Below are 15,564 nucleotides of genomic sequence, written 5' to 3' on the forward strand. Positions count from 1 at the left end.
TCGGTGTCAAGTGTCCTCGTTTCTCCTTCTGCCATGCTGCTTATCCATGTGAGGATTGTTTACATTAGACTAGAGTGCGCACTACGCCACATGCACACAGTGCTTTTAGATGTGGGGATTGTTTACATCAGAGTGCGCACGCGTTATGAACAGCACGCAGTGTTTTTTTTAAGCGTTGACGGAAAATATCCTAATGTGCGTAATAAAAATCTAAATACGGATCTATTATTTTTCACGGTATTTTGAAGTGGCCGCGATAACAATATCTTGCATATTCATTACCGCGATTTATCACATTACCGAATACCGGCACATGTCTACTTTAATGTTAACCTAAATAAATGTGAGCTATTTTTAGGCACATATCCAAGTGTTTGTGCAGATTGTGGAAGGCAGCTAAGGTATAGCACGCTTTCCTGCACTTGCATTTTTTTTCAACTTAAATTTTTTTTGTCAAACAGATATCGCTCCAAACTCAGGCATCATTGGACACTTCCAACAGGACAATGATCCCAAGCATACTTTAAGGCATGGTTGCAGAAGTAGTCCTGGAAGATTCTACAGTGGCCATCAGAGTCACCTGACTTACTAGAACCCCATAGAAAATCTGTTGGGATTTAAAATAAAATAAAAGTGGTTACACTACCTTGACGAGGCAGAAAAAGCAAGCTATCAACAGCGGCAACCAGATTTCTGAGAAGGCAGGTTCAGAAAAACCCTCAAGTGACTGCAAAAGACCTGCAGCAAGACTTGCTGGCAACAGGCACTGAGGTTTCAGCTTGCACAGTAAGGCGCGTACAAAATGCATGCCAGAACTCCAAGACGTACACCACACTACTGACCTAAAAGCACAAGTAAAGTCGGGTCCAATTTGCTCAAAATCATCTAAATAAGCCACAGAGGTTTTGGCATACTGTTCTGTGGAGCGATGAAACAAAACTGGAACGTTTTGGCCCAATGGATCAGCGGTATATATCTGGGAGAAGAAGAATGAAGCGTATGCTGAAAAGAACACTGTCTAGAGTTAAGCATGGTGGTGGCTCGGTAATGCTCTGGGGCTGCTTTGCATCCACTGGCAGGTTTGTGAAAGGCAAGATGAGGATTAAAGTATCAGGAAATCCTAGGAGAATACATCATGCCTTAGAAAAATCTTTAGTCAGGGGCAGCCCTAGTTTTAAGAGGTTTATTTAGGCGAGAATGTTGTTATTTAGACCTCAAATATGTGATTTGTAAACATAGCATCTATTTGCCAATTTGTTTAGACCAGAGGTGCCCAATCCTGCTCCTGCCGATCAACTGTCCTGCACAGTTCATCTCCAACCCTAATCAAACACACCTGAAGCAACCAATTAAGGTCTTCAGGATCACTTGAAATTAAAGGCAGGTGTGTTTAATTAGGGTTGGAGATGAACTGTTCAGGACAGTCGACTGACAGGAGCAGGATTGGGCACCCCTGGTTTAGACATTTGAGGTGTGAGCCCCAGGCTGTCGGCGGCTGTTCAGCGCTCATGGACTGGCCTATATCATGGATATAGAGCGATATCGCACAACTAGTGTGATATTGCTTGTATACAACAGTTTGACTGCACAAGCGTTTAACTAAAAAAAGAAACAACAAAGGAGTGTTTTTTGCTGCCATCGAACAGTGTAATAATATAGCTAACTCTATATATATATATATATATATATACACACACACACACACACACACATACACACTCACCTAAAGGATTATTAGGAACACCTGTTCAATTTCTCAATGCAATTATCTATCAATCACATGGCAGTTGCTTCAATGCATTCAGGACCATGGTCCTGGTCAAGACAATCCAAAATGAATGTCAGAATGGGGAAGAAACGTGATTTAAGCAATTTTGAGCGTGGCATGGTTGTTGGTGCCAGACGGGCCATGCTGAGTATTTCACAATCTGCTCAGTTACTGGGATTTTCACTGATGAGTCTCGATTTCTGGATCCATCATGCCTTGTTACCACTGTGCAGGCTGGTGGTAGTGGTGTAATGGTGTGGGGGATGTTTTCTTGGCACACTTTAGGCCCCTTAGTGCCAATTGGGTATCGTTTAAATGCCACGGCCTACCTGAGCATTGTTTCTGACCATGTCCATCCCTTTATGGCCACCATGTACCCATCCTCTGATGGCTACTTCCAGCAGGATAATGCACCATGTTCAAGAAACCAATTTGAAATGATTCGAGCTTTGTGACATGACAATGAGTTCACTGTACTAAAATGGCCCCCACAGTCACCACAGGGTTCCTGCACACTTTTTAAAGTCAAATTTAAGGCTTTTTAAGACCTTTTTAAGACTTGAAGAAATCAAAATTAAGACCGTACATTAGGGGTGTGCAATATTGACAAAAATATATCTCGATATTTTAAACGTTTTGTTGATAATAATTAGATGATATTTTACTGATTGTGTTTTTGTGCTGGTGCAATGGCTGGTTTAGGCCTGTTGTTGACAGCAGACTCACGAAGATATTCATATTTTTCATATTCTATGCAGTGGTCAGTTCACAGCAGTGACAGAAATGATTAATTAACGTGCAATATTTGCCACCTTAAATTGATTTCCAGGGGCATTTTCGCCTATATATGGACATTTTTTTCTAAACTTATTTAGAGTTCTGCATCACCTTTTATGTCAAATACTAACATTCAAATTATTCAAATTAAATTATACAGTAATTATACTTATTTATACAATAATACTTAATTACACAATAATTATACAGTACCACCGTTACCAGTCAAATTAAATCATTCAATCAAAATCCATCTTTGCAGTTCAGAGGTGACACAGAAGCAGCATCAGAAGAGGCATTAATATTTACACTCCATTTACAATTGCATAAATAAAGCTATGAGATTAGTTTAAAAAAAATCCATATTCAGTATTTAAATATGTAATGATTTCTAATTTTAACGTTTTAATTAAAGGGTACTTTAAATATGAAACTAAAACCGCCAGTAGGCGGCAGCAAGTCACTGTCTTAATACCGTAAGCGAGTTGAGGGAGTCATTCATTCAACCGATTTGTTCAAACGGCTGATTCATTCGGGAAAGAAACAAGTGATTGTTCATTGAATCGTTAAAATGACTCGTTTAAAACGTGGATTTCAGTCAAGAAATCATCGGTGTCTGTTGCATTAGACTCTGCTACGGTTTCATTTTGAAATTCTCGTCAGCGAAATAAAGGGAAAACAAATAATATTGTCAACATGGTGTCTAAAAAGTAACTCACAATGTTAATTTATTTTTAATTTAACTATTGTATAACAAAATATCACACTTGTGCACGGGAAAACGGCACTCTTACTGATGTGATATTCTAATATAAGAACATAATATAAATATAAGACAAAAACTAATTTGGGGACATAGGCCTACCTATAACTGCACTGACACATCACGCAGTGAAAGCACGAGAGACAAATGCGATGTGAGCTCACAGTGCCTCGTACATCGTTAAAACAATGATTACAATATCATAGTAGACAATACACATCGCACACCCCTACGCACAAAGAATGAACTTACTACTGAACTGACATTTGCCAACTTTCTTCTTCTCTCCTCTCTCGCGTGCAGGAGACAGACGTTATTCTGCCGGCCGCGAATGTGATGCGAATTGTCACGTGAACAAGCAAATCCACAAAGATAGAATAATATAAAATAATACTACGCTAATTAGATAGTTTTAATTTGGAAAACATTTAGATATGTCTAAGTCGAAGTGTCATCTAAAATTTAAGACCTTTCATAAGTAAAAATAAGACTTTATAAGACTTTTTATGGCCTTAAATTTTACAAATCTAATTTAAGACTTTTTAAGACTTTTTAAGGATCCGCGGGAACCCTGCACCAGATCTCAACCCAATAGAGCATCTTTGGGATGTGGTGGAACGGGAGCTTCGTGCCCTGGATGTGCATCCCACAAATCTCCATCAACTGCAAAGCGAGTTAGACGCTCTGCTGTGTTCACTGTGCAGCTGCACTGCATTTTAAATTATTGCTTCAATATTTAGAGGAAAAGGAGTTTCCCCACTGCGTATTAGCTACGCAATACTCATTCCCTTACTCTCAGGGAAACAAGGTTACGTTAGTATCCGAGTACGTTCTCAATTGCTAACAAGTATCGGTCAATACTGAAGCCACATTTTCAAAACTCTTCACACATTCAGCAAAACAGAAGTCAATGCGGACCAAACTGAGAATAATTTTTCATTGCTTTCACACAATATTGATTCAGCGACCACATTTTCCAAAAACCATGAACACTTCTGTCATTCATATTTCACCTGCAAAACTATACATTTGCAGCACAGTTTTCAAATGCTAACAAACTGCTTTCAAAACTGATAAAAGCATTCAAATCAGAATGATGGCAAACTCTGTGCATTTCTGCAGGAATTATATTGATATTAGGGCTGCACGATATATCGTTTTAGCATCGATATCGCGATGTGCGCATCCACGATAGTCACATCGCAGGATGTGCGATGTAAGTAGCCTTAGGGATCGTAGTTGATCCTTGATTCATGATCATTACTGGCCAGCAGCTCCCCGGCCCGTAACGCTTGCGATTCACGGATTAATTGCAAAGTTTAACCATCATATAGTCGAAGTTTATCATTTGCATGTGTTTTTAAGTCCTGTCAGTTTAAACAAGCGTAAGACTGGAACGTGCGCGTTGTTTTCTGTGAGCCGGGCAGACACAGAGATTTGTGGTCTTTCTCTTATTTCTGAGCTTGCACGAACACGAGAATTCAAAATAAAGTCAGAATGCCCTTTCTGCATTGAACATTTTTGGCGGCCGCCAAAGCGTATTTTTTCCCGCCAAAGCCTTATTTGACCGGTGACTGATAGATGACTGACTGTTGCGCTTGTTAAACAGAGAACGAGCAGAGAGAGAGAGCCCTGGTCGCGCGCGCGCACTCACCGTTTTCAAACTCTCTTGCTCTCTCTCTCTCCCTCCCTCGCGCATATTAATGAATTAAGTTGATTGAATATCTTTGAGAATACACAATGGTAAAAGGTCGGAAGACCTAAGTTTCACGTGAAGCATTCGGATATATTTTTTTCCTGAACTACCGCTGGTTGTAAATTGTGCTAGAAAAATCTTCTCTGAAAAGCGTTTTCCCACACATTCAGATAAACCACACTTTCAATAAACAAACAACAACAAAAAAATCTATCCAGTGATGAAATGTTTCCTGTGTTGAGACAAATCTTGTGCGATGTCCTAAACTGCCGGGATAATCACACAATGTGTGCCGTGGTCCGTTAATGACACCTCCAATTTGCGAACTAATGACTCCTTTGAACCGATTCACTTTAATGAATGGTTACAACAACTGATCTGTCCAACACTGAACTCATGAGACATAACAAATCGGTAACACTTTACAATAAGGTTCCATTTATTAAACTCTAGTTAACTACTTTAGTTAACTATAATAGTTTCTATGCAGATTTACTCCATTACAAAATCACCCCAGTCATTCAGATGATTCATTGTTTCCTAAGTCATCTGGAGAAATTGTTTTCATATCGCGATATATATCGCTGAAAAATAAAATATCGCAATGTAATTTTTTCCCAATATCGTGCAGCCCTAATTGATATATAAAATATTAGCAGAATATTTACAATGAAATTAAATTATTATTACAAAAACTAGTAATTAGGTCTAACCCACCCCCTTAATCTGCAGTAATTACATACCACTTTTGTGACTTCATGATCACTGTTGTGGTCATCCCCCTCAGAGTTATCATTTAGCCTGAAACAAAGTTTGTTTTTCATTAAAACTAATATATTTATTTTACAATTATATTTATATTTAGTTTGTTATTAATTAGAACTTACCCAGACTCCAGCATATATGGACTGATTGCTCTTCCCATTTTTACATAACCCTCCTTGATTTTCTTTATGCATTTGAGGAACCCACCAATTTCTGAGTTCTAAAAAAAGAAATACAACAAATAATAAACATGCATAAATTAATTATATTTAAATGACAGTGAAAGCATTATAACAACCAGTGGGGTTTTTTTCATTTATTTTTTTCTAGAGACCAAGAGCCATATTCACAAAACATTTTATCTTACCACTAAGAGTTATCCTAAATGACAATAAAAGTTCTTACTTAAGAGTTTTCTCTTAAAACCTATACACAAATCTGCTGAGACCAACTTTTACTAAGGACTAGAGAGAAGAATTCAGCTAAGGAAAAGGGTGGGGTTGACCTCATTGCTATGGATGATGTCAATACGCTTACTGTACGTTCGTTCACACCGCCACCGACTTGAGCTTCCAAAGCTACCAGAAGTCATTCATTTTCAATGGAAGCAGGCTTCTCTCAGCTGCAAAGAGCTTCAAAACCATCGGCGTCGCGGCAAAAGCCAGCAACCAATCGGAATGCAGACGTCCTTCGCGCGGGCTGATTCCAGAGACACATACCATGTAAACTTTCGTTCCTACCAAAACATTAGTTCCGTGAAAATGGAGGAGAAGCTAATCATCACCCTTGCTGGGTTTCTTATCATTTATGATATGCCGTTGTTTGCATATAGGTCATGAACCCAAAATCTCCAAGTCTGACGTCTTCTCCGCAAATACAATACAGCAGCACCAAACACAACAACTTTGCGATTATCCATGATCCAGTGATACACGTTTGAGAATGAGCGCAACTTTTATTTGAAATATTTACGAACGCTCGTTTGTCACAGTAACACTGATTTGACCAATCGCACAAATGCAAATAATAATAATAATAGCTAATTATTCTTTTTTCCTCCGATCAAATGTGACCAAAACGGTTATAAAAATGCTGTCATTATAAAAAATGCTGTCATTATTAAAGGTTTATTCAATGTATTGCTTGTTTTTTTCTGTTTATTACATTTAATGTTGTGACACTTCACTTCTCCCTGCTACGTCAGAGCGGCCAAAGTGTCAACAACCTTCCCCGTACTTTTTGACAAGCGTCCTTGGCAGAGCGGCCAGAGCTTCCTTGTCGCTCAAGTCGGCGGCGGTGTGAACGTACAGTTACTATGACCACAGTGATTGGCTGATGGAATTCAAGCAACAAATTATACTTTATAAACAAAGTTTGGGAGGAGCATGTTCAAACTGTCAATCTAATCAGCTTGAGATGAGGCAGATTGCCAACAAAAGCAATAAAGGATTGTTTGCGATTTGGTCTAAATGACTTAGGAGTCCTCTTGAATACTCCTAATGCTTTACAGATTTAGGACCTGTTTTAGTGCTAAAATGCTTTGTGAAAAAAATGTAGGACTCCTAGGACTGAAACGGCCATTATTTTTAAGAGTTTCTCCTAAATCAGTAAGTTAGGAGCTACTTTTAGCCTTAAAGGGGGTCATCAGATGCCCATTTTCCTCAAGTTGGTAAGATTGTTTAGGTTCTTCATGTTAAGTTTGTAACATACTTTGGTTAAAATTCCTCAATGGTTGTGTAAACCAACAGCCTTTTTACCTCAAAAACAGCTCTGGTTCACAGCGACCCGTTTCGGTGCATGTCTCTTTAAATGACAATGAGCAACTGCTCACCCCACCCCTCTCTTCCGTGGGTCATGTCGACAAGACACAAAGTGCTGTCTTGGCGGACAGTATACAAATGGCTGAGGGTGCCAATATTCTAATAAGGGACAGTCCATCAGTGGCCGTGGGCAGAGCATGAGCAATATGACATCATATTGCTCAAATTTCAAATGGCTTGATTGAGTGTCAATGGACTTTTTTCATTGTATGGTGGTTGTGTCCACACCACTGCAAAGACAAATTTATATGCAAACACCTTATAAAAGTGAATTTTGCATCCGATGACCCCTTTAAGATGTTTTGTGAATATGGCTCCAGAAGCATTTTATCAGACAATGTAATTAAAAAAAAAAAAAAAAAATACACAAAGATAACATGAATAAACGCCACCTCTAGAATCTGGTGCTTCTTCATGGGCAGGTGCCGCTGTCTGTGCGATTTCAACAAAAAGGGAAAAGTAGCTTTTTGAGGGGGAACATAATCAATCCTTTTTCCTCTTTTTGGGCACAACGCATGCAGACTTTCACTTCCCTCTTCATATTCTGTGTCTTCATTTTCTGGGACTCTGCTGGTGACCCCCTCTCCATCATCACCAGTATCATCAGAGATGGACTCTGGTCTCTTAGTTGATCTAGTGTGTCGTCTCTCAGTTCGGACTGCTTTGGTCACAGACTGTGTTACAAACAGGCTTTCACCAGAGTCACTGTATAGGGGAATGCAGAAAAGTGATGCAGTGCATGAGAAAACATTTACAAATGAAACATTTCAGTAAAATGAAATACTATTTTGTGGTTTTTCGCACTAAAACTTCATCTTAAAGCATGATTTTATGGAGAATATTTGGAAAAACAAAACAACTTAATTTAAACCGAGCTTTTATTGAAAAAGCACGGCAGCCTCATTCTTGTGGTGCGCTTGAAGGTGTGGGTGTAAATTAGAAGTGTTACCTCGCCATACTGCCACCATAATCGGGAAAAGTTTACAGATTGCCTCAATGTTTGCACGTTCCCCATTTAAATACAAAATATTGCCAAATAGGTGCTTTTACATTTCGCTTTGAAACCAAATCTTTTTGCCATCGTCTTGTCAGTAAGCTCACCTCACTCTCGTCACTTTATAAATTAAATCTGTCATCTTGTCATAATCATTTGTTAACAAACAAGTATTCATTACTTCAATGAGCTCATTGTCTCTGTATTAAATTACTACATTGTTTATATTTATAAATATATAGATTAGTGGTGGGCCGTTATCGGCGTTAACATGCTACGTTAACGTGAGACTTATCAGGCGATAAAAAAAATATCGCCGTTAATCTATTCTCAAAGTTGGGTTGGGATTATAAAATAGCTTTTTCGAATATCGTTATATTTTCGCGGAATTCCATGTGTAGCCTAGAATATTTGACTTTGACATAATTGACGCCACGCCTACTGTCACAGATCAGCAGGGTATTTTCCTATCAGGGACACAAGGTGTATATTTTTACATGTTACGTTGGGTGACGTTCCTCTCGTTACTTTATTTTAATGCAATTACATGTTGTTAAATGAGTTTATTCCAAGCGCGCTGTATCTTTGTATGGGCATGAGCGATGCTCAATTTACAAATGAATCTCTCTTTTGAGTCGATTCTGTTCAAAGACTTCATCAAACAAGTTGGCAGATCTGTCTAAGTCGGTTCGCGAATCAGTCTGAATGATCTGTTCAGTTCCTCACGCACTGAATCGTCTGAAGCGCGTTCAATCACCCTCGACTCTGATTCGTAACAGGAAGATTTAAGAACATCAAGAGCGTTGGATGAAGTGGCCATGGATCTACAGTTTAGTCTAGTGAAAGCAAATCTGCAAATGCATCATATTTTTGCCAGCGATGAAGATCTTTATTAGTTGAACATCTTCGTAAGCTGTCTGTGAATGAATGTTTCCACAGGACGATAATGTTACATTCGATTTCATTTCATTCAGGTAATACATTTTACAACCAAACAGATTATTACGTCACGATAGCACTACTAAAAAGTATGACATTATCCGTTTTTTTGGACATATACATTAATTTATAGGTTACAAAAAAAATGCTTTAGAGCGTCGGCGCACTGGCAAAGGTTAACAGGTTAAATAAGCTAACGTTACCATTGTGTACAGTTTATGAAATGAACACCCGCAATCCCGCGGTAATGTGTGTGTATTGCGCAGTGGCATAGTCTTTGCTCCTCTGTTGTCGAATGGCATCTTTGGCAGAAATTCACATCCCTACGCGAAGCGAACTATTCTCAAAGACATACTTTTAATCATTATTTGCGTAGCAAACATATTCTGAATGCCTTCGGCAGAATTCAAATGAGCCATTTTAATCTAGATTAATCTAGATTAATTCCAAGATTACAGTGAGATTAATCTAGATAAAAAAAAAATGAATCTATGCCCACCTCTAATATAGATTTATATATAAAAATATGGACTTGCTTCCCTCGCACCCTCCTGCTCAGACTCGACGCTCACGCAGGTTACTAGATTGAGGACACCAAACAGGAACGAGCGCAATTGACAATGGAATGCGAGGAGATTTACACACTAATGCCTGGCTCACACTACAGGAGTTTTAGGCCGATTTATGCCCGATTTCCCCCCACCGAGATCTTGTCGAGGACCTCGATCGGTTCCGATGTTCGGCGCGCAGATTATCTGGTAATGTGAAGCGTTCACAGATCGAATCTTGCACCACCCGATCTGCTCTCACACAAATCGGGCTCGCCCCGATCATATCAAACATGTTTGATATTTATCGGGATGAGCAAGATTGTGATTACGTCAGTACTGTCACAATAGCCAATAAGAAACAAGTAGGGCTGTCGCGGTGAAGGAATTTCCATTGAGGTAATTTTGAGTAACTCAACAGTGTGATATGCGGTATTATCTTTATTGCTAAATAAATAAGTGTTATGCTGTTGTCAGCAGGCACGAAGACTTTCATGTTCAGTAATGAAACCGAAACTAAAAAGCATTGAAACGAAGTGGAGTAAACAGAAGATACAATGTCAAAATAAGGGTCCACATAATATAATAACAGAAATAAACCTGACAATAAGCTTGTTAGACCATTGTTATATAAAGGTTAGTTCCGATCCTCGAATCTCACTTTACCAGAGGCTTTCTGCTGATATTTCACCAGTATCGGCCCGTCTCTGCGTGTTATAGACGGGCTGTAACTCAGTCCAGTTACATTGTTACAACACTAGGTGGCATCAAGCAATGCCTTTGAGTGAGTCATTAAACTGTTCATTCAACTGATATGTAAAAAAAAATTTTTTTGCAGATTCATTCTAAGATATATGAAACAAGCTGTTAATTATTTTAAATATTTATTTTGAACTGTGAGCTCCAGTTTACAAGGCTCAGCTGAGCAGCAATGCGGCGCATGGGCAACGATAAAGCTGATGTTTTACTTCATAGAGATCAATGGCATTGATTCATTGTACTGACCAGAGCTGACGCCATTCATTAGAAATATCCTTAAATGTTAAAAGGATGATTTTTTTTTTAAGATTTCGCTTTCCTTGGTCACGGCAACCTTTTCACGATTATGACTTGATATGATGGACAGATATTTTGTTTACATTCACTTTTCCACTTCCAATCTGTTGCGTGAGATCACGTGATCATGGTGGAATCATATCAAGGCGCTTCCTCTGGAACGATAATCTTAATAACTTTGTGTAGTGTGTGATGCGCCGCGATTTTCAAATCTTGTACTGTGAGCATGTTTAAGATTTGAGGAAAGAAAATCTGCAAAGATTCTCCTTAAAGGTGCAATGTGTAATATTTCTGAGGATCTATTGACAGAAATGCAATATAAGATCCATAACTATGTTTTCAGTGGTGTAAAAAGACCTTGCGTAATGAACCGTTATGTTTTTATTACCTTGGAATGAGACATTTATATCTCCATAACCGCGGGCACTAGCGATGCGCGGGTCGGCTTTTTTTCCAAACCGCAGGTCCCGTTTTTCTGAAATTATTTGGCCCGCCCAGCCCGCCCCGCACCACTGTATCTATTTTTACAACCCGCCCCGCCCCCGCGACCGTTAAATAGACATAGGCATTGTAATGTAAATGAAAACAGCCTTTATTTCAGCCCGAAAGTGCTTGGAAACATCGCCCTGTAAACTGGCAACAACATTGAACCATAAATTATTATGAATATGAACCATAAATCAGGTCATATTAATAAGATACATTTTTAATATTTACAAAGCAGCGTTTGTATCCATCTAATAGGCTAAACCATTTTTTTATTTCTTAGACCCCCCACAAATGTCTTGACATGCTGGAAGTGCCCGTTTTGTGGCTCTCCTGTTCTTCACTTCACGTAGCCGATACTGCTGTTGTCTCCTGCTGCAACTATTTCTGAGAACCGGTCCCAAACATTAGATTTAGAGGCCTGACCTTTTTTTTCTTTTAATTATCCATCTCCACTTTTATTTCTGAGTTCTTGTTGTCGTGACTGGCGGCGGGAGCTGCTTGGCGCGCCGCTTTCGTGACGTGTCACGTGACGCCAAAGGTTTGGGGACATCACGCAAGTTACGTTGCTACGGCATTCGTATTGTAACCTTATCAAAGAACCTAATAAAAGCAACATGCATGAATTAAAAAAAAAAAATAATAATTTAATGACCCGCCCCAACCCACCCGGCAAATAAAGTGACAATTTCTTTCCCCGCCCCAACCCGACCCGTGGGTTACCCGCAGGGTCCGCGGGTTACGAGTCGACCCGCGCATCACTAGCGGGCACTCCTTTCTATGGAGGTCTACATATTGTCTCGTCATGTTTCTACCTTAGCCAACAGCGAACAAACAGCGCTACGGAGTGCGTTTCATCACTACGTTGATAAAGAAGTTTTCAGTGGTGTATAAAGACATTACTTAATGATCCGTTATATCAGTGGCGGCACCAGGGGGGAGCTTGGTGGTGCTGTAGCTCCCCCTATAATAGCCATAGCACCCGCCCAGCACCCCCAAGAAATGTCTGTAATTTTTTTATATTTATATTTTAATGTCATGTTTGAATAGTCTTTTTCATGTTGTGAAAAATGGGTATTAAATAATAATTTAAAAATATATATTAAGTCTAAAATAACATGAGGCTCAAACAGGCGATCTTCTTTGGCCAATGGACAAGCGCCCGGCGAACGTTTGCAGACATCCCAAGTCTCCCGTATATTGATAGCGGCTCCCTGATGGCCGGAAATTAGTTCAAATCTCCCGGAATCTAGAGCTCGCGAGCTCCAAAACCGTTTAGCGTGCGCAAGACAGAGAGAGCGAGAGACCTTGCGTGTGTGTGCAAATGTGCGTGTGTGCCTCATGAAGCGCATGTAAGACGATTAATTGCATCTCTAACAGTATATTCAATCCGTGCATTAGGTTTTAAAGTGACATCAGCTTAAAATACCTGCTACCATCAATGTTAATTGGGGTGTAACAATACATCATTATATCGAGATATAAAAATGTGACTATGTATCTAGGTAAACGATATGATTTGTTTAGCTTGCTGTATTTATAAGGTATAAATTATCCAAAAATGTGAATTGTTTCATGTACTCACCCTCATGTCGTTTCAAACCTATAAGATTTTCGTTAAACTTCCAAACACAAATGAAGATATTTCAGAGAGAGATTTCTGTCCCTCCATTAAAAGTCCATTCCTCTAAAACTTAAAAGATCCCAAAAATGTCATAGGCATTGTAAAGTTTAAGTGACATTACTAAATTAAATTACTACTGTATATAGTATAATTATGCAATGGGGGAATATTTGTGGGTCTTGATAATTAAATAATAAATTAAGTGCTCAAATGGATCATATATACATATATATAAACACACACACAAGTCTTTTAAAGGGGACATATGCTTTTAAATCGTTCCTTTTTACATATAAATCATACATTTGTGGTCTATATAAAGCGGAACTGCAATGCTTGGGTCTGAATTCCTCATTATTATAGCTCCACAGGCCCCTTTTCTACCCCTTTTCTGATGTGCGTCAGAGCAACTCGTTTTGGTGCGGTCTCTTTAAATGCAAATGAGACACTTCATACCCCGCCCCCTCTCCAGGTTGCAGACGTGACACTTGTTTCAATCCCACCCCGTTCGGTCATTTTTCTAGTTTGATAGCAGAGATACGACTATCTAGCGGGACAGAAACTTTTTATTCACACGTTATTAACAAAATGTCAACAACGGAAGACTTGTCCATCAAGCCTTACATGTTCGAGCCAGAGCCGGACCCAGAGCGAGATGAAAATGAAGACGACGAACCTGCAGAACAACGTCTTCATATGGATGTATCGCAATGGTATGTTACTGTATTTACAGTAACTTCTCCATCCATGCCCACTACTACAATACTGCATGTTACGACCATTTAACACTCACAAAACAAAATATAAGTTATATTATACAAAATTAAAGAAATCACGTTATTATTTCACGTAAAAACGTTATTTACAGCTTACCGAAGTGCTCTGTTCGTCGTCTCCAAAGATAGAAGAAATGACCCCTCAATCTGACGAAGTCTATCGGCAAATCCTTCTTTATACTGGCGGAGGTTGCTGAAGTAGTTATCCTTGAAGTGCTTTGTTCATGCACACAAAAATTTGTATGTCACGACCAGCGTCGGGCAATAGTGAGCCTATGTGTGACATAGCTCTACGCAAATCACACTACGTTAACTGATAGAGGCCCACAGAGAAGGAAATGAATAGTTGAAATAAAGTCGTTATTTTTGTTTGTTTTTGCGCACAAAAAGTATTCTCGTCGCTTGATAAACTTAAGATTGAGCCACTGTAGTCACTTGGACTATTTTAACGATGTCTTTAATAAATTTTCGGGGCTGGCAAGTGTCAATCCCTTAGAAGCCTATGGAGGAGTGATCCAGCTCTCAGATTTAATCAAAAATATCTTAATTCGTGTTCCGAAGATGAATGAATGTCTTACGGGGTTGGAACAACATGAGGGTGAGTAAATACTGACAGAATTTTAATTTTTGGGTGAACTATCCATATTTTTATTTGATGAATGAATGGAACATTGTAGCGCGCATCCCATCCAATAAATCGCAATAATCTTTGTGCTTTGTTACTATTGATATGAAAAAGTCTCAAATTACGTCCATTTTATTACGAAATTCAAAAACAAATACCGTTTTGAGAGTTTTCAAGAGAAGTAGCAGCACATGATCTTCTCTTCCACCTTAATACCAGTTACAACGCGAAATAAACATGAATGAGCATCTAAAAGTGTGTTACAAGATAGAGAACAACTTATCGAAATCCGTATCATGTCACATGAAATCGCTCAATCAGTGTTTCAACCGTGGAAAGACGTCAGTTAAACAATTTGTAAACAACAACATGTAACTTTACATTTACCTCAGTAAAAACATGTGACCATAAACTCGTTAGTCAGCTAGAAAAATTAACTCTAGAGAGGAGAATATATTCATTATAATTTTATTCATTATAATTTGTATAATTATATTTTTATAATTATGCAATTATAATTTTTAATGTTCTTCAATATTTAATGCATGTTTGAATAAATCATGACAGCCACCATTAAAATAATTCATATTACTTTCTTATTATAAAAATAAATAAAAGTGTAATTTAAGTGTTTGTATAGCTACAAATCAGTTAATTTTTACCTTGACTCCATACTTACAGCATTAGTTAAGAGATTTGTTTTCCTTGAGAAAATTTGACATGTATTGTACCCGATATCCAAAACAATCAATATTGAATCGAAATCGAATTATAAGCCTGTGAATCAAAATCGAATCGAATTGTGAAATTTGTGTCAATACCCAGCCCTAATTTTCACCTGCCATTATTGCCTTGGGAGCTGATGTTCCAAATATGCTAAGAGGCGTGACACTTCCGTCACACGCTTAAATTATTTGGGCCAATCAC

At 38.6% G+C, this 15,564-nt stretch overlaps 1 protein-coding gene across 2 annotated transcripts in view; it reads right to left on the reverse strand.

Annotated features, from left to right (window-relative positions):
- The window catches only part of pho (phoenix), a 46,547-nt gene that overhangs the window by 8,051 nt on the left and 22,932 nt on the right, over positions 1–15,564 (reverse strand). Inside the window, exons 2-4 of one of the 2 annotated variants that reach the window (XM_077231901.1) lie at positions 7,982–8,294; positions 5,892–5,989; positions 5,748–5,805 (exon numbers count right to left, since the gene is read on the reverse strand). In XM_077231901.1, the coding sequence (XP_077088016.1) occupies positions 5,748–5,805; positions 5,892–5,989; positions 7,982–8,294 (469 nt within the window). Of the gene's footprint in view, positions 1–646; positions 824–5,747; positions 5,806–5,891; positions 5,990–7,981; positions 8,295–15,564 lie in introns of those variants that run through there. The other variant, XM_077231902.1, reaches the window with a different exon arrangement.

Source organism: Siphateles boraxobius, unplaced genomic scaffold (assembly GCF_051911475.1).
Source record: "Siphateles boraxobius isolate OS27281-9 unplaced genomic scaffold, OSU_SipBor_1 16, whole genome shotgun sequence".
In the NCBI taxonomy this organism is placed as follows: Eukaryota; Metazoa; Chordata; class Actinopteri; order Cypriniformes; family Leuciscidae; genus Siphateles; species Siphateles boraxobius.